General features: G+C 64.9%; 1 protein-coding gene across 12 annotated transcripts in view; it reads left to right on the forward strand.

The window, feature by feature from the left end:
* The window catches only part of VAV2 (vav guanine nucleotide exchange factor 2), a 156,014-nt gene that overhangs the window by 113,794 nt on the left and 23,438 nt on the right, over positions 1–18,782 (forward strand). For all 12 annotated transcript variants that reach the window (XR_014020391.1, XM_081278992.1, XM_081278995.1 and 9 more), the window contains 7 exons: positions 3,685–3,787; positions 10,456–10,554; positions 12,443–12,511; positions 12,861–12,961; positions 16,569–16,668; positions 17,304–17,399; positions 17,993–18,061. Coding sequence is in view for 11 of the 12 variants with exons in the window: in XM_081278992.1 (XP_081135118.1) it covers positions 3,685–3,787; positions 10,456–10,554; positions 12,443–12,511; positions 12,861–12,961; positions 16,569–16,668; positions 17,304–17,399; positions 17,993–18,061 (637 nt within the window). In the remaining variant the exon portion in view is untranslated. The remainder of the gene's footprint in view (positions 1–3,684; positions 3,788–10,455; positions 10,555–12,442; positions 12,512–12,860; positions 12,962–16,568; positions 16,669–17,303; positions 17,400–17,992; positions 18,062–18,782) is intronic.

Genomic DNA, 18,782 nt, shown 5'->3' on the forward strand with positions numbered 1-18,782 from the left:
TAGTCACTGGAAAAATGCAAAACACAACCACAGCAGTATTTCACTGGTATCTGTGCTAGTGACTAAAATTAAAAAGACTGACAACAGCGTGAGCTGAAGAGGATGTGGAGTGACTGGAAGTTGCACACACTGCTTGTGTGGATGTAAATGCTGCAGCCACCTTGGAAGAACCTTGGTAGCTGCTTGTGAAGTTGGAGATGCACCTGCCCGTTGGCCAGCAGCTCCACTGTGGAGGGAAGGCTGTTCCCGTGGAACTGGAGCATTTGGGCACACGCGCACGGGAGTTGAATGCTCATATGGCCTCTTCTGTCCACCACAACCAAGACCTGGAAGCAGCCTGAATGTCTAAGAGGCGACTGGTTCTCAGATGGTGCCTCCCACAATGGACTGGCATTCAGCAGCGTGAAGGGACAGCTGCTGGTACAGGGAGCTGCGTGTGTGGTGGGGTCTCCAATCCACGTGTGCAGGCAGAGAAGCCAGACGGGAGGGCAGGTGTTCCCGGTGTCCCTGTGCCCTCCACCAGATGAAGAGTATCTAGTGAGGACCGGCCAGGAGCCAGTGGCAGGGAGCTGGCCAAAAGGGGCTGGGGAGCCGCCTGTGAGCTGCACACTGTCTCCTGGAGGGGGGCCTCAGCTGGGGGTGCGTTTCCATTTTTGAAGATGGTACATATGTGCATTCCCCAGGGTGCGGGGGACATGCGGGCGGCTGGCTGGTGTGACTGTGCACCTGGAAGGAGGGGCTCAGCCAGGCAGGGACGCTGAGGGGACTCTGCCTGTGGCACCTTTCCTAGGCCCCACCTGCCCACCCTGGATGGAAGCCTTTGCAGGAGTGGTCCCCACCTGCCCTTGTTGGGCCACCAGGAGGCCATACCTCCTCCTGTGCTCGGCAGACATGCTGGGCTTCAGGGGAGCAGTGGGTGGAGCAGGGCTGTAGCCCCCACAGCGTTGCCTGGGCACAGGGCACCATGCCCGCTCGCCCGTCTGCCCAGCCTGGCCCAGGGCTCCTGGACAGCGCTCACCCCCTGGGAGCAGGCTCTGGTGGAGTGTGGTGGGAGCTGCACCGTTTCTTGTTGATCAGAGTCCGAGCTGGGTGGGGCTGGGCCTGGAATTGGTTAGGATGCCCCTCACTGTAGGGCGGGAGGGGGCCCTGCAGCTGTGTGGTCACCACTCAAGGCCCTGTCCTTGGCCAACTTCCAGTCATTTTTATCTGTTTCATCAGCTTATAGAATATTTAATAGTCAAAACCCCTGTCCACGTGCTTCTGTTTGCCTGGGCCCGCCGTTGGAGCAGAGCTGACGTGTCTGTGTGGCCAGTCTGTGATGGGCTGTCTGGTTCATTTAGCAGCCTGGACGCTTCTCTGTCTCACCTGGGTTCTGCACGGTCAGGGTTCTGCCCGGTGGCTTAGCCACCAGAATTACTCTGTTGCATGACAGAAATGTGGATGTCCAGTCCCTGCTGGGAAGGGCCATGCAGCGCCTCGCCTATGTTCCCAGGGTAGCCAGGCTGCATCATCCTCGGGGACGGAATCAGAGAGGCGGGGAGGAGATCTGTGTCATTGCGAGTGACAGTTTCCCAGTGGATTGTCAGACTTGTCTCGGGGAAGCTTTGAGTTGGGTTAGCAAGACGGTCACAATGCTCACCCCCCACTGTGTGTGCATGTACGTGTGTGTGTGCGCATCTGTGCCTGTATGCATGTGCGAGTGTATGTATGTGTGTATCTGCATGTGGGCATGTGTCTCCATGTGCTGTGTGTATATGCGTGTGTACATGTGTGTGCGTGTGTGTGTGTGTGTGTGTGTGCGCGCACTCTCGTGTACTGCCTGGGGAGCCCCGGTCAGGCGGGGGAACCTGGCCGAGCCTGGCCCTGCCTCCTTGCTGTCTCAGCTCCGTGTGGGTTCAGGGTGCAGAATGGCCACAATGCAGTTCTCTGGGCAGACAGTGGCCCTGGCACCCAGAAGGGACTTGAAGGAGGCTGGAAGCTCTTCGTGTAAAGCTAGGCCCTGTGGAGTCAGCTTTCCCCACTGCAGCCTCTGTGCCTGACCTGAGCAACTGAAGAGAGGCGGCTTCCCCTGGCTCAGGGTTCAGAGGTCAGGCCTGGGTCAGCTGGTCCAGGGCTGAGACATCTTGGCAGAAGGGCACAGCGGAGGGAGCTGCCCAGCTCATGGCAGCCAGGGAGCAGAGGGCCAGGGGCTGGGGAGAGGATGGCCCAGCAGGAAGTGACCTGCTTCCCCCAAGCTGCCACCTGCAGCAGGCCCTCCAGCCCCCGTGGATGACTGTACATCGGATGAGTCCAGGGTCAGAGCCCTCAGATCCAGCCAGCCCTGACCAAGCCTTCAGCACAGGAGCTGCCGGGGACAGTCCGGATCCAGCCATGCCAGGTTCCCAGCTGCCTCACCCGTGCTGGTGCCAAAGCCGGAGCACCCAGCAGCTGCTGCACCTCCTCCTTCCCTCCGGGGACTGAGAAGGCCTCACCAAGACCTGCACCCTGCACTGGACTGACTCTTGGCCTCCCCTGGAGGACAGTCCTGGGGCTTCTGCCCAGATGCTGCATGTGGGGAGGGGCCAAGGGCCCTGGGAGACCCCTGGCTGCTGAGGCCTTCCCTTGCTCCCTCTCCCACGCAGGTCTTGAGTGATGACCCTGACCCCCTGAGTAGATTCAGCAGCCAGGCCTGAGGGGCTCAGAGGCCTGCTTGGCCAGGGGTACCTTGCTGCTGCGGTCATCCTTGCTCTGCTCCACTGCTCTCCCCGCTGCGTGCTGGGAGGACCTGCGGGGAGTGTCCCCAGTCCCTGCCTCTGGAATCCAGGGCCCTGCTCTGAGCCAGGAAAGCCGGCCTCAGAGATGCATCTTTGTCCAGAGCTAAGCAGTGCTAGCCTCCAAGCCCAGCCTCCCCTGAGGAAGGACCCAGCAGAGCCCAAGACCCTGGCCAGCCTGGGCTGGGGGCGGCTCCCCATCCCCAGGGCACAGTGACCCCTCCAGGGGTCCGTGGGAATGACCGGCTGTTGCTGAGCCCTGGTGCAGCTCTGGTGTGGAGGTTCAGGGCAGCCATGGGCCGGGCGGAGGACTCATCCACACTGAACAGATAACTAGAAAGGCTGCTCGAGGCACTGCTGGGCTTTTGGGGACTGTGACCTAGGTCCTGCAGGCAGAGGGCCCACTCGGAGGAGACGGGAACCACAGTCCTGGGCAGACGCAGGCTTTCTGCAGCAGGAGCCGGGGTGGGGGCCAGTCCCCCAGGGGCAGGCTTGGGAAGGGGCATCCCAAACTCCATGTTCCTCCAGTGCACCTTCCTCACCCGGGTGTGGAGAATGGCCCTCCTGGGCACTGTGCCCTGGGCCTTCACCCCGGGCCTCAAGGACAGTGGGGACCTCAGGCTGAGCCACAGGTCACGGCTGGGCCTGGGGAGGGGGCTGTAGTCATGGGGCAGCACCCAGCACTGGGGGCTTCTGGGAGGCAGGCGTCTCAGGGCCTCCGGGGCGTGTCTGCAGGCTCGAGACGCTGGGGCCTCGTCGCCAGGGTCCTCTGCTACCAAGGCAGATGGCGGATGGTGACCTCTCTGCCACCCCCTTAAACTCATGGAAGCCCCCACTGTGGACCAGCCTGTGGCCAAGGCAGGTGGACTTCCAGGGCTCCTGGGCCAGGGTGGCTGGACCCTGCCTCCCCGCTCACCCACTTCCTCCCGTGCAGTGAGCATGACCTGGGTGAGGACATCTACGACTGTGTCCCGCGGGAGGATGAAGGTGACGACATCTACGAGGACATCATCAAGGTGGAGGTGCGGCAGCCTATGGTAAGCCCCGTCCCGCCTGGCAGGAGCGCCACTGTAGGGGACACTGGCTGGGCCCTGGGCTCCTCCTGGTCCCGGGCTCCCCGGCAGCACGTCCTCGCAGCTCCTGCTCCTGTCTGCTCCACGCCGGCTTCCCTGTGGTGCCCGGGGACCCCAGCCCTCAGCCCCCAGCGCCTCCAGGCCCTCAGCCCCTCAGCCCTCAGCCCCTCAGCCCTCACTCCCTCAGCCCCCAGCCCCTCAGCTCTCTGCCCTCACTCCCTCAGCCCCTCAGCCCCTCAGCCCTCACTCCCTCAGCCCCCCAGCCCCTCGGGCCTCACTCCCTCAGCCCTCACTCCCTCAGCCCCCAGCCCCTCGGGCCTCACTCCCTCAGCCCCTCAGCCCTCATTCCCTCAGCCCCCAGCCCCTCAGCCCTCACTCCCTCAGCCCCTCAGCCCTCAGCCCTCACTCCCTCAGCCCTCAGCCCTCAGCCCTCACTCCCTCAGCCCCTCAGCCCTCACTCCCTCAGCCCCTCAGCCCTCACTCCCTCAGCCCCCCAGCCCCTCAGGCCTCAGCCCCTCAGCCCTCACTCCCTCAGCCCCTCAGCCCTCACTCCCTCAGCCCCTCAGCCCTCACTCCCTCAGCCCCTCAGCCCTCACTCCCTCAGCCCCTCAGCCCTCACTCCCTCAGCCCCTCAGCCCTCACTCCCTCAGCCCCTCAGCCCTCACTCCCTCAGCCGCCCAGCCCCTCAGGCCTCACTCCCTCAGCCCCTCAGCCCCTCAGCCCTCACTCCCTCAGCCCCTCTGCCCTCATCTCCTCAGCCCCTCAGCCCCTCAGCCCTCACTCCCTCAGCCCCCAGCCCCTCAGCCCCCAGCCCCTCAGCCCCCCAGCCCTCACCTCCTCAGCCCCTCAGCCCCCCAGCCCTCTGCCCTCAGCCCCTCAGCCCTCATTCCCTCAGCCCCTCAGCCCTCATTCCCTCAGCCCCCAGCCCCTCAGCCCTCACTCCCTCAGCCCCTCAGCCCTCAGCCCTCAGCCCTCACTCCTCAGCCCCTCTGCCCTCACTCCCTCAGCCCTCTGCCCTCACTCCCTCAGCCCCCCAACCCCTCAGCCCTCACTCCCTCAGCCCCTCAGCCCTCTGCCCTCACTCCCTCAGCCCTCTGCCCTCACTCCCTCAGCCCCTCAGCCCCTCAGCCCTCACTCCCTCAGCCCCCCAGCCCCTCAGGCCTCACTCCCTCAGCCCCTCTGCCCTCAGCCCTCACTCCCTCAGCCCCTCTGCCCTCAGCCCTCACTCCCTCAGCCCCTCTGCCCTCAGCCCTCACTCCCTCAGCCCCTCAGCCCTCACTCCCTCAGCCCCTCAGCCCTCACTCCCTCAGCCCCTCAGCCCTCACTCCCTCAGCCCCCCAGCCCCTCAGCCCTCACTCCCTCAGCCCCCCAGCCCCTCAGCCCTCACTCCCTCAGCCCCCAACCCCTCAGCCCTCACTCCCTCAGCCCCTCAGCCCCTCAGCCCTCACTCCCTCAGCCCTCTGCCCTCACTCCCTCAGCCCCTCAGCCCTCACTCCCTCACTCCCTCAGCCCCCCAGCCCCTCAGCCCTCACTCCCTCAGCCCCCCAGCCCCTCAGCCCTCACTCCCTCAGCCCCTCAGCCCCTCTGCCCTCACTCCCTCAGCCCCTCAGCCCTCACTCCCTCAGCCCCTCTGCCCTCAGCCCTCACTCCCTCAGCCCCTCAGCCCCTCAGCCCTCACTCCCTCAGCCCTCTGCCCTCACTCCCTCAGCCCCTCAGCCCTCACTCCCTCAGCCCTCTGCCCTCACTCCCTCAGCCCTCACTCCCTCAGCCCCTCAGCCCTCACTCCCTCAGCCCCTCAGCCCTCACTCCCTCAGCCCCTCAGCCCCTCTGCCCTCACTCCCTCAGCCCCTCAGCCCCTCAGCCCTCACTCCCTCAGCCCCTCAGCCCTCACTCCCTCAGCCCCTCTGCCCTCACTCCCTCAGCCCCTCAGCCCCTCAGCCCTCACTCCCTCAGCCCCTCAGCCCCTCTGCCCTCACTCCCTCAGCCCCTCAGCCCCTCAGCCCTCACTCCCTCAGCCCCTCTGCCCTCAGCCCTCACTCCCTCAGCCCTCACTCCCTCAGCCCCTCAGCCCCTCAGCCCTCACTCCCTCAGCCCCTCAGCCCTCACTCCCTCAGCCCCTCTGCCCTCACCCCTCTGCCCTCAGCCCCTCCAGGCCGTCAGCCCCTCATCCCTGCAGCCCGCAGCCCCACCAGCCAATTGCCATGAGCCGTCTTCCCGGGGTGTCCGGGTCCTTCTCCCGCCTCCCGGGGAACCTTGAAATAGCAGCCCCGTGCTCGGCTCCCACAGCAGGCTCCCGAGCTGAAGCCACCAGCGCAGGCCCAATTAGCCAGCTGCGCGTCTTTTATGTCACCAGGGTGTTAATTTCCCCAGGCTTGGCTCATCATCTCCTGGAGGCAGATCTGCTCCAGTGGGGTTTATGGCCCACAGCTGCTGTGTGGAAGGCGGGGTCGGCCTGGCGGGGTGGGGAGACCTCAGCCCCTGCGGGCAGCACGGTGCCACTTGCCCACTGTGGAAGTTTGATTAACTAACTTCCCTGAAGGGATGGGAGCTCCTCAGAAGCAGATACCAGTGTTCTGCCTCTGTGCAGGAGCCGCCAGCCGGTGGCAGGACACAGCGGGGAGACCCCGGCCTCAGGGAGGCCTTTCCTGGGCTGGGGGTGCCCTATTGTGGCCGTGGGGAGGGCTGGGAGCTGGACAGGGCACCCACAGCCCAAGCTCTGTGCTTCAGAACAGGCTTCTCACGCGGCCCTGGGCACCTGGAGGGGTACCTCCCCACCACTGCCAGGGCACTCTCTGGAGAGGGTGGCCCTCTCTGTCCCCAGAGCTGGCCCCAAACCACCTGTGAATCCCGACAGCTTCTGGATTGGCTCATGGGGCCTGGCTCTGGGGCCTGGCTGACTGGGGTCTGGCTGTGGGGCCTGGCTGTGGGACATGGCTGACTGGGGTCTGGATGTGGGACATGGCTGACTGGGGCCTGGCTGTGGGACATGGCTGACTGGGGTCTGGCTGTGGGACATGGCTGTGGGACATGGCTGACTGGGGTCTGGATGTGGGACATGGCTGTGGGACATGGCTGACTGGGGTCTGGATGTGGGACATGGCTGACTGGGGTCTGGCTGTGGGGCCTGGCTGTGGGACATGGCTGACTGGGGTCTGGCTGTGGGGCCTGGCTGTGGGACATGGCTGACTGGGGCCTGGCTGTGGGACATGGCTGACTGGGGTCTGACTGTGGGACATGGCTGTGGGACATGGCTGACTGGGGTCTGGATGTGGGACATGGCTGACTGGGGTCTGGCTGTGGGGCCTGGCTGTGGGACATGGCTGACTGGGGCCTGGCTGTGGGACATGGCTGACTGGGGTCTGACTGTGGGACATGGCTGTGGGACATGGCTGACTGGGGTCTGGCTGTGGGACATGGCTGTGGGACATGGCTGACTGGGGTCTGGATGTGGGACATGGCTGACTGGGGTCTGGCTGTGGGGCCTGGCTGTGGGACATGGCTGACTGGGGCCTGGCTGTGGGACATGGCTGACTGGGGTCTGGCTGTGGGGCCTGGCTGTGGGACATGGCTGACTGGGGTCTGGATGTGGGACATGGCTGACTGGGGTCTGGCTGTGGGGCCTGGCTGTGGGACATGGCTGACTGGGGCCTGGCTGTGGGACATGGCTGACTGGGGTCTGGCTGTGGGACATGGCTGTGGGACATGGCTGACTGGGGTCTGGCTGTGGGACATGGCTGACTGGGGTCTGGCTGTGGGGCCTGGCTGTGGGACATGGCTGACTGGGGCCTGGCTGTGGGACATGGCTGACTGGGGTCTGGCTGTGGGGCCTGGCTGTGGGACATGGCTGACTGGGGCCTGGATGTGGGACATGGCTGACTGGGGTCTGGCTGTGGGACATGGCTGACTGGGGTCTGGCTGTGGGACATGGCTGACTGGGGTCTGACTGTGGGGCCTGGCTGTGGGACATGGCTGACTGGGGCCTGGCTGTGGGACATGGCTGACTGGGGTCTGGCTGTGGGGCCTGGCTGTGGGACATGGCTGACTGGGGTCTGGATGTGGGACATGGCTGACTGGGGTCTGGCTGTGGGGCCTGGCTGTGGGACATGGCTGACTGGGGCCTGGCTGTGGGACATGGCTGACTGGGGTCTGGCTGTGGGACATGGCTGACTGGGGTCTGGCTGTGGGACATGGCTGACTGGGGTCTGACTGTGGGGCCTGGCTGTGGGACATGGCTGACTGGGGCCTGGCTGTGGGACATGGCTGACTGGGGTCTGACTGTGGGGCCTGGCTGTGGGACATGGCTGACTGGGGCCTGGCTGTGGGACATGGCTGACTGGGGCCTGGCTGTGGGACATGGCTGACTGGGGCCTGGCTGTGGGACATGGCTGACTGGGGTCTGGCTGTGGGGTCTGGATGTGGGACATGGCTGACTGGGGTCTGGCTGTGGGACATGGCTGACTGGGGCCTGGCTGTGGGACATGGCTGACTGGGGTCTGGCTGTGGGGTCTGGATGTGGGACATGGCTGACTGGGGTCTGGCTGTGGGGCCTGGCTGACTGGGGTCTGGCTGTGGGGTCTGGATGTGGGACATGGCTGACTGGGGTCTGACTGTGGGGCCTGGCTGTGAGGCCTGGCTGACTGGCGTCTGGCTGTGGGGCCTGGCTGTGGGACATGGCTGACTGGGGTCTGGATGTGGGACATGGCTGACTGGGGTCTGACTGTGGGGCCTGGCTGTGGGACATGGCTGACTGGGGCCTGGCTATGGGGCCTGGCTGTGGGACATGGCTGACTGGGGTCTGACTGTGGGGCCTGGCTGTGGGACATGGCTGACTGGGGTCTGGATGTGGGACATGGCTGACTGGGGTCTGACTGTGGGGCCTGGCTGTGGGACATGGCTGACTGGGGCCTGGATGTGGGACATGGCTGACTGGGGTCTGACTGTGGGGCCTGGCTGTGGGACATGGCTGACTGGGGTCTGGCTGATTGGGCCTGGCTGTAGGACATGGCTGACTGGGGTCTGGCTGTGGGACATGGCTGACTGGGGTCTGGCTGTGGGGCCATGCTGTTCCCCGTCATTGGCAGTCTGGGCGCCCTGGGGGTCAGCGGGAGCAGGCAGGTGTGGGTCTGGGGATTATCTGAAGGCCCCACCCAGGCCAGGCAAACGCTCTCTGTGAACCCCATAAGATGGCCCCATTCCTTCTTGACTGGAGACCATAGGGTCTTCCTGGAGCCCGCTGCTGTCCCTGGTCCTGAAGCACCAGTGTCAGGACACAGGGTTGCTTGCAGACCTGGTGGGCAGGGTCTGTTTGCCCTGTCCAGCGGCCCGCTGGCATTGAACGCCCAGCACTGGACCTGCACACTCCCGAGCTGTGGAGTTCAGCCCCTCCAGGCAGGGAACCCCCTGGTTCCATCGCCTCCCGTCACGGTGGAACCGTCTAGGCTGAGTAGTGGGATGGCGACGTCTCCAGAGGAAGACGGGTGCCATGGTCAGAGCCCGGGTGTAGGAGACTGTGGTGGCGTGTGGGTCTCTGTGCTGTTCCCTGCCAGCCCCACAGGAAGGGTTAGACAGGAGCCCTGTGCTGCCGGCTGACAGTGGGTGGGCATCCTGGCCTACAAACGCAGCTCAAGGGCACAGTGGGCTCTGCTGATGGCTTCCTCTCTTGCTTACCTTCCATGCTCTCAGATCAGGTACATGCAGGTAAGTGGCGGGTAAGGGGAGGCAGGCGGCAGTCTCCTGGGAGCCCCTGCCAGGCAGATGCTGGCAGGTACCTCGGTACTTTCCATGAAGCCAAGTCACAGTGGACTCTCCCCTCCCCCTGTGCCCAGAGTACGCATTGCTTTGGGTGCTGCACCCTGCAGGGTGGGGGGACCTCGAGGGTTCCTTGGAGGTCAGGGGAGGCATTTTTGCCTACCTGAGTGCTGATGGCCAGGCACAAGCCACAGCACCACGTCTCCAGGAACTTCCAGGCAGATATGGCTCCTTAGACCTTAAAAGAACCTAGAGAGCGTGGTGGCCCCACAGTGGCCCTGGCCGCTGCCTCACCCCACCTGTGACCAGGCAGTGTCCCGGGCAGGGCTGCCTCTGTGTTTTCCAGGGGGCAGGGCTGGGCCCTGACGCAAAGGTGTGGTCCCTGGTGACCCTGCCAATGGGCTGTCAGGTCAGGCTCCCTGATTGGAGAACAGTGGGCACCCAGGGGAGGCCAGCCCGGGGGGGGGCAGTTGGTACTGGGAAGCTGGCTCAGTGGCTGAGGTCCCAGGGATGAGCTCAGTGTCCTGTGGACAGGCAGGCGCAGCAGGGACCTGGCGTGCGTCTCCTGTGTGTGTGCAGAGGCCCCACTGAGGCCGAGGCCCTGCTGGTGGAGGTCCAGGCTCAGGAGCAGAGGTTGGGGTCTGGGAGCCTCTGCACATTGCTTGGCGCTGACCCTCGTCACCCCTTTTGTCCCTGTGCCTCACTTCACAACGAGAAGAGTTTAAGCGCCCTCTGCCTTAAACTTTATACTTGCTGACCTTGTGGCCAGACCCGAGCAGATGTCCCCCTGTGGTGTGGGACAGGTGGCCTAGGGCCGCACCGTGCAGGTGCATAACCTGTGGGTGGCTGCGCGGGCCCCTGGCTCACATCTGTGTCCCCTCCAGAAAATGGGCATGACGGAGGATGACAAGAGGAGCTGTTGCCTGCTGGAGATCCACGAGACCGAGGCCAAGTACTGCCGGACCCTGGAGGACATCGAGAAGGTGGGCCCTGCCCTGGCCACTGGGTGACAGCAGTGTTCTAGGTCCCTAGGTGGGGAAGGGCCAGCTGTTATAGGATGGTGAGGGCTGAGCCCCCTCTGCTTTGCCATCAGGTGTCCCTGCCCCAGAGGAAGGCTGTCCTGCCTCCCCTGTCCCCTCTCCACCCTGTCCTGCGTGGTCCGTCTTTCAGCCTGACCCGGGCGTGGTGGTGACTTACGGCCTGCATGTGCTGAGCTCCCTCTGCGCTCTCTCACCAGGGTGCCGTCCGGAGGCTCCTTGGCCTCCCCCTCTGCCGTGGGAGGCAGAAGCTCCACCCCGCGTGGCCGGGAGCACCCTGCACTGGAGCGTGGTGGGCCTTGATGTGGGCACAGATCCTGAGCCTGCCTGAGCAGCCGGTCACTGTCCACTGTGGCCTCCTGGTGGTGCCCAGTGTCCTGGTTCAGGGCATTTCCCTGACATGCAACTGCCCATCTGCCCAAGCCATGTGTGAAGGCCACCCTTTATTGTTGGCACTGGGACTTGCCCAGGGGCCTTAGCCACTGAGCCACGTCCCCCGCCCTTCTTTATTGCTTTTTTGTGTGCTGGGGATCGAATCCATGGCCTTATACATGTGAGGCAAGGCTCTGCCCGCTGAGCTGTGTCCCCCGCCCCCAGCCCTTCTTTATGTTTTATCTAGAGACGGGCCTCACAGAGTTGTGTAGGGCCTGGCCAATTGCTGAGGCTGCCTTTGAACTCACGATACTCCTTCCTCAGCCTCCCGAGCTGCTGGGATGCAGGCGTGGCCACTGTGCCCGGCAAGACAAACCTTTTCACACTTGGGTCCCCTGGGCTGTTCTCTGCTTGTGGTTCAAGTCCAGTGCAGCTGTGATGGGGACACCTGAATGGGGAGTGCTGGGTGCCCCCTTGACCCCAGGTCGGCCCTGCTCTAGCCTCCAAGGGGGCTCCGTGGCCCCATCCTGCCCCCTGCCTGCCGTCCCTGTGCGGCTCTCACCGTGCACTGTCCCCAGAGCACTGAGCACCTCTCAGGTGGATGCAGCCTGGACAGGGGCAGTGTCCTTCAGATGATTGAGGCCTGGACAGTGGTGATGTCCTCCAGGCAGTAGTGGCCTGGACAGGGCGGTGTCCTCTGGGCAGTGGTGGCCTGGACAGGGGTGGTGTCATCTGGGTGGCAATGGCCTGGACAGGGCAGTTTCCTCCGGGCAGCGGTGGCCTGGACAGGGTGGTGTCCTCTGGGCAGTGGTGGCCTGGACAGGGGCGGTGTCCTCCGGGTGGTGGTGGCCTGGACAGGGTGGTGTCCTCTGGGCAGTGGTGGCCTGGACAGGGGCGGTGTCCTCTGGGCAGCGGTGGCCTGGACAGGGGCGGTGTCCTCCGGGTGGTGGTGGCCTGGACAGGGGTGGTGTCCTCTGGGCAGTGGTGGCCTGGACAGGGGCGGTGTCCTCTGGGCAGCGGTGGCCTGGACAGGGTGGTGTCCTCCGGACAGTAGTGGCCTGGACAGGGCAGTGTCCTCTGGGCAGTGGTGGCCTGGACAGGGGTGGTGTCCTCCGGGTGGTGGTGGCCTGGACAGGGCGGTGTCCTCCAGGCAGTAGTGGCCTGGACAGGGGTGGTGTCATCTGGGTGGCAATGGCCTGGACAGGGCAGTTTCCTCCGGGCAGCGGTGGCCTGGACAGGGTGGTGTCCTCCGGACAGTAGTGGCCTGGACAGGGGTGGTGTCATCTGGGTGGCAATGGCCTGGACAGGGCAGTTTCCTCCGGGCAGCGGTGGCCTGGACAGAGCGGTGTCCTCTGGGCAGTGGTGGCCTGGACAGTGGCCTGGATAGGGTCTTCTGGGTGGTGGTGGCCTGGACGGGTGGTGTCCTCCGGGCTGGGGCTCAGCGTGGACGCCTCTCCTGCAGAACTATATGGGCCCGCTGCGGCTGGTGCTGAGCCCTGTGGACATGGCAGCCGTCTTCATCAACCTGGAGGTGAGGGCCCCGGCGGAGCTTACTCCTGGGCAGTGGCAGTCCTGGCTGCTGGGAGTCCTTTGGGAACAGGGGGCCACGAGGACCTGACTGGGAAGCTGCCCTGCCTGCACCGTTCCCTCTGGCACCAGAGCTATTCTGGGTGGCCACTGAGTGTCCCTGGGGCTGAAGTGGGCAGGTGGTGACCCCCGTGCCGTGGACGGGCTTAGGTGGGCTCTGCTCCTCCCTGTGCCTTGCTGTGGAACCTTCTAGCAAGCGGCAGCGGTTGGTGGGGTGGGGCGCACAACTCTCGCGGTCTCAGGTGTTGAGGCCTGCAGCCTGGTGGCCCCTTGAGCACTGACTGCCCCCCCAGGACCTGATGAAGGTGCACCACAGCCTCCTGAGGGCCATCGACGTGTCCATGATGGCCGGGGGCAGCACACTGGCCAAGGTCTTCCTCGAGTTCAAGGAAAGGTGAGTGCCCTCCCCATCTGCTCCTCAGGACAGACGGCGGAGGGGACGGTCCTCCTGGGTGGGAATTGTGGGGCCTGGTGCCCTGAGGCAGGTGGCCGCTGTGCCCTCTTATAAACAAAGATTTTTTTAATGTTTATTTTTATTTTTGGTACCAGGGGCCTTAACCACTGAGCCCGTCCCCAGCCCTTTTCTATTTTATCTAGAGACAGGGCCTCACTGAGTTGCCGAGGCTGGCTTTGAACTCGTGATCCTCCTGCCTCAGCCTCCTGCTGGGATCTCAGGTGTGGGCCCCCCTCCCATCATGGCCTGTCGGCCACCTCTGGGCATGGGGTGTGGTCTAGATGGGGCCTCTCGGGCTCTGGCAGTCCCTTCTGCTTCTCGCTTGTCAGGGTCTTGCTGAGTGACATTCATGTCGCTGGCTGTGCCGCAGGCTTCTTGCTTGTCCTGGAGACCTGGGCATCCAGAGGAGACAACCCTGCCCTTATTGCTGTCCACCTAGCGCAAGGTGGACAGGCCCTGCTGCTTCTGGTGACAGGAGCCCTGGGCCTGACCTGTGTAGGTCTGAGTGAGGGGCTCTGGGGACACGAGCACAGACCACGGGACGGGGTCATGGCTGAGGCCTCGGGTTGTGGGGTCGCAGGGCTGAGGCCACTTCCCCATGCTGCTGATAGCCGGTGCCTCGGTCTTGACTCCCTCACCTGTGAATTAGGGACAAGAGTGGCCCCTGGGCGGGGCAGCCCCAGGGAGTGAGCCAGGATGACCCTGCTTCCCCACAGCTGGTCCCCACCATTGGAAGGCCACTGTGGCCCACAGGAGGGGACATCAGGCTCTGCAGGCCAGGCAGGGGCAGTGGGGCAGTCAGGGGCAGGTCTCAGCTGCTGGCCACAGCACCATGGCTCCACATCTGCAGCTCTCTGAGCAGAGGTCAGTGGTGCCCAGGCCAGTTGTGGGATTGGTCTGAAGCCTGTGACGGCCCTTCTTTCCCGAGGGCTTGGCACAGGGAGTTGGGCCTAAACGCAGACAGGGCCGCCTCATCAGTCCCACCACTGCCCGCTCAGCTGCCCCGGGGCCCCATGCACAGTGAGTGTCACAGATGGGCAGTCATGGCCACCTGAGGCAGGCGGCCTCCCAGAGCTCCTCCTTCCCCTGCTCCAAGCCCCTCGGTTTGTGCCCTGTTGACGGAGGTGGTGCAGAGCTGCCTGCTATCCCCAGACGTCCTTCTGGGGCTCAGCAAGGGGCAGCGTGGGATTCTGGAATCTTCTAGTAGGTGTGAAGGGTGGTGGAGCTGGAAACCTCAGCTTCTCCCTTCTGAGGCTGGGTGTCCAGTTCCTTACAGAGGGGTCACTGACAGGTGGGGCCTGCAGTCTGCCCTCCCCAGAACTGCACCCCCACCACACAGGCTGTGAGTCAGCCCCTGGCCAAGGCCACACCAGCAGACTGGTGCGTCCTCTGCTCAGGGCCTTGCCTGTGAGGCTCCCACCTCCTGGGGCATGATGACACCCCACCCTCGAGCTGCTGTGGGAGCGTGTGCTCCTCCCGCGCCCGACCCGGAGCTGTGCAGACAGTGGCCTGCTGCGAGGCTTGGCGAGGCGCCCAGGGCCAGGGCTCTTCAGTCATGTCCTCCTGGGGAAGGGGCCTGGCCACGTCGGAGTCCACCACCAGGCCACTGCATCTCCCTCCTGCCACTTTCCCACCCCTTTTGGAGTCAGCCTGCACCCTAACGCTCCTTTGCTCACTGATTCCGTGGACATTTATCGAGTGCCTGCTGTGTACGGAGTTCAGGGCCAAAGGCAGGACAGGCTCAGGTCCCGCTGCAGCAGGGGAGACGAGAACTGTCCTCAGCTGGCTCATCGGGGGCCGTGGTGGAGCCTGGAGCCAGGGCGTGGGGGCCTGGGACCGGACGGGCGCCTGGGCTGCTCCTGCGTGGGGAGAGCAGGTGCCCATGGAAGGCAGGAGCAGAGGGCAACGGTGTGGTGGGAGGGGTGCCGGGATCCTCCAGGCCAAGGCAAGGACTTGAATAGGGCAGGAGGAAGCCACCGTGGGACTTTTGTGGCAAGATCCTGGCAACTCAGCAGGCTGAAGGCTGGAACAGCCTCCCTGTGACCGACGTGTCAGGGCAAATCACAGTCACCCCCTCTTTTTTAAGGTTACACTTCCACTAATGTGGCCTTGGTCCTGAATGAGGCAGATGCCCCTCCTGCCTTCACACGAGCCTGCAGGGGCATCTCCTCTGCAGATGGCCAGAACCTGGGCCCCGGGAAGGGTTGTGTTTTAGGACACCTGGCACCAGGTCCACACTGACCTTGACCTCCGTGGTGGGCTGCTGTGGTGTGCTGTAGTGTGTTGTGCGACCTCGGCCTCTCGGCGCCCAGCTCCCTGCAGGCTGGTGTGGGGAGGCTCAGGGAGCAGCGGTCAGCCAGGCGTGCAGCCCGTGGGGCCTGGGGCCTCGGATCCCTGAGCATTTCTCGAAAGCTAGGACACGTGTCAGGAGGCGTCGCTCATGCTTGAGCTAGCTCGCCCTGATGTGTCCCTCAGTGGGAAATGTCTCCTCTCCCACTGCCTTCCTGCGGACCCGGACCTCCAGGGGTGGGGAGAGCTGGGCATCCTCTGGTCCCAAACGCCCACGGCCCAGGGGCGGGAGGCCTGCAAGGGGACACATGCCCAGGGCTCCGTCACCTTGGGCCTTGCAGGAGAGCCCACCACCAGGACACTTCCTCCCAAGGGCCAACCCCACGCTCCAGCGTCAGGCCCGGCCTCCCAGCTGGGCTGCTGTGCCCAGGCTGTTGGCCCTTGGTCAGTTTACAGAGGTCGCCAGGCTGGTGGCCCTTGGTCAGGTCACAGAGGCCTCAGTCCTGCCTGGAGAAGAGGCTCCCTGCCCCTGTCTTGCCAGGTGGAGACAGGAAGGTCTGTGCCCTCAGTGGGGGGTCCCGCGAGTGTGGCTGCTGCACCTTGTCCTCGTCCAGTGGTCACCGGGCGTGGTTCCTCTCCTGGGGGCTCTGGGTGGTCGGGGGCTTGAGCACCTAAAGCAGGAGTGGCAGGCTCGCTACCCGAGACCCAGAGGTGCTAGAGTCTGGCTGGCAGAGATGTGGGCACCGGGGCTGCATGTGGCCTGGCTGGGGACAAAGGAGGGGCGTACAGAGGAGACCAGCACAGGGCCCGAGAGCAGAATCAGAATGGGGGAGAGGTGGTGCCTCAGGGGCCGGGGGGAGGGCAGGAGGCAGCGCTGGTCCCCACCAGGGGCCACCTCGGGGTGACCAGGAGCCCCCTGGGTCTGCCAGCCTCGGGAGGTAGGGCCTCCGGCTCTCTCCAGGCGTGGGGACCCAGAGCAGGATCAGGCCAGGGCCACGACCTGAGGTGGCACCACAGGTGGCCTCTTGGGCGGGTGCTGGGTGCCCTTATTAGCCAGTGCTTCCCCAGCCCCTCCCAGTGACCCAGGACCCCCCTCACTGGGGGGGGGCGGGGGAGGGAAGAACCCGCCAGGGGCCGTTGGCCGGAGGCCCGGGCCGCGCAGCCTCCCGAGGAAGAAGCGTGTCCTGGGTCGTGCGCATCCCCACCTGCGTGTGCGTGTACTCATGTGCTGACACGCGTGTGTCCTGTGTGCCTCCAGGCTCCTCATCTACGGGGATTACTGCAGCCACCTGGAGCGCGCCCAGACCACACTCAGCCAGCTCCTCACCAGCCGCGACGACTTCAGGCAGAAAGTGGAGGTAACAGGCGCCCGGCTGGCCCTGCCCCAGGCCGCAGCTCTCTGGCGAGCGCCACAGGCACCCACCTCCCCCTGCCTGGGCAGGGACGCTGCCTGCGGCTTGCTTGTCCCTCTGTGTTTTGTCGGGTGGGGGTCCTCCAGCCCCATCTGACTCAGCCAGGGCCACGCCCCCGACCCTGGCCTCTGCTGACCCCGGGGCCCAGGTGGCTCTGCTGGAAGCATGTGGCCTTACATGTTGTCACCCAGGCTTGGAACCTGCCCCTCCCAGGTACTAGTGGGGGGGGCAGCTGTCCCCGGCTGAGGGGCCCCTCTGATCAGCATGGCCATGTTTGCCAAGCCCTGGCTCCAACACTGGTGGGTAGCCTGGGCCCAAGCCCCAGGTGGGCATCTGGCTTCTCAGAGCCCACGGCAGGGGGCGGGCAGGGGAGGCCCCACCCTCCCTGAGGTCCTGGCCCTGAGGAAGGGACAGGGGATTGAGGTGGGAGCCTTGAGAACAGCAGGGTCACGCGTGTCCCCAGGCACTGTGGGGCCCACCCTGCGCAGCCTGGTTCAGGGCCGCTTCCTGAGGGTGTCCAGGGCTCAGCCTCCGTCCCCAGGCGGTGGCGGGCGGCTCCTCATGGCTGGCTCCCCGCCCAGGAGTGCACGTTGAAGGTCCAGGACGGCAAGTTCAAGCTGCAGGACCTGCTGGTGGTGCCCATGCAGCGGGTGCTCAAGTACCACCTTCTGCTCAAGGTGAGGCCGCCCACCTGCTCGTGCCCTGAAGTCCCAGGGGCTAGGGGTGGGTGAGGCCCCCGGGGAGCGGGTGGATAAGTGAGGCTGCTCAGCACTCATTAGGAAAGGTCATTCCGGTAAAGACAGGAAGACTGATTAAAGCCTGTACAGAGTCAGAAAAACAGGCCGAGATGGGGAAGCAGCCTTAGTCCAGCAGTAAGAGCTGCCATGACTGATCTCTTAACTAAGTCTGAGCTTCCTGACAGCCATGGTGAAAGTGGAAATAGGAAGGCCTTCAGGAAGCACAGACCTGGAGGGGAGGTGGAGGTGCCTTTGAAGTTCTCCAGGGAGCCAACCCCAGTTCATTGCTCTGCGCCACCCTAGTGTTCCTTCCTGCTCTATCCCCTCCCCTTGCCCACAAGGTTTGGGAGTGCCCCTGCTGGGAGCAGGGTGTGCCTGTGGGAGGGGTCTCACTTGTCCATTGGAGGAGGCAGCTGAAGGGCACCTGGACCAGCAGGTGGGGCTGGCTTTGTGCTGGGGTTGTTACCCTGTGCCTGGTAGGGGCCAGGCAGGGCTGGGCCCCTGGGTGACCCAGAACCCCCTCACTCCTCCAGGAGCTCCTGAGCCATTCTGCTGACCGGCCCGAGAGGCAGCAGCTCAAAGAAGCCCTGGAAGCCATGCAGGTGGGCAGAGGAGGTGGGCAGCGGAGGCGGGCAGCAAGGCAGGCTGCACTTTGCCGTGCCTGAGGGCGTTTCCTGGGGGTGACGGGCTAGACCAGCTGGAGGGTAGAGGTGGCACTGGAGGAGGCTGCGCTGGGCTCTACTCCTGACCTCACCTGCCCCCAGTGACTGCCAAGGCCCCTTCCTGCTGTCCCGCCTGCCCGAGGGGCCATCAGCGGCCCCAGGCTCTGCGCTCCACCCTGGATCCCTGTCCCCCGGCCTCGGCCCTCTGCCCGCTGTCTGGGCTGCTCCTTTTCTCTTGAGGATTCCGAGGACCTCTAGCCAGACATGTCCCCTCCCTGTGGAAACCCAGTGTCCTGGGGGCTGTCATCCCTGCCCTGCTCAGGGACCCTCCAGGGCTCCCTCCTGGCCGCTCCGCTCCTCTGCAGGACCCTGGTCCCAATGGGCCACAGCGTTTGCCACGGAAACCCAAAACCCAAGCCTCTGACCCCCCTGTGTCCTCCCAAGCTGGCTTCCTCCTTGTCACCTGGCCACCTCTGGCTCACTCCCAGGCTGCGGCGAGCTCCACATGTCCCCAGGGCTGGCCCTGCTGGGTTCCAGGGCCTGTCCCCGGGCAGCACTCCCACCCTGGAGACCTGTTCTTGCCAGTTCCTCCTCGGCAGGCCTGTGCCGCTCGGCCACCTGTGACTCCAGGCTGGGCACTGTGTCCAGCATGGGGCAGGCC

The sequence above is a fragment of the Spermophilus citellus genome, assembly GCF_964194105.1.
Source record: "Spermophilus citellus genome assembly, chromosome: 2".
In the NCBI taxonomy this organism is placed as follows: domain Eukaryota; kingdom Metazoa; phylum Chordata; class Mammalia; order Rodentia; family Sciuridae; genus Spermophilus; species Spermophilus citellus.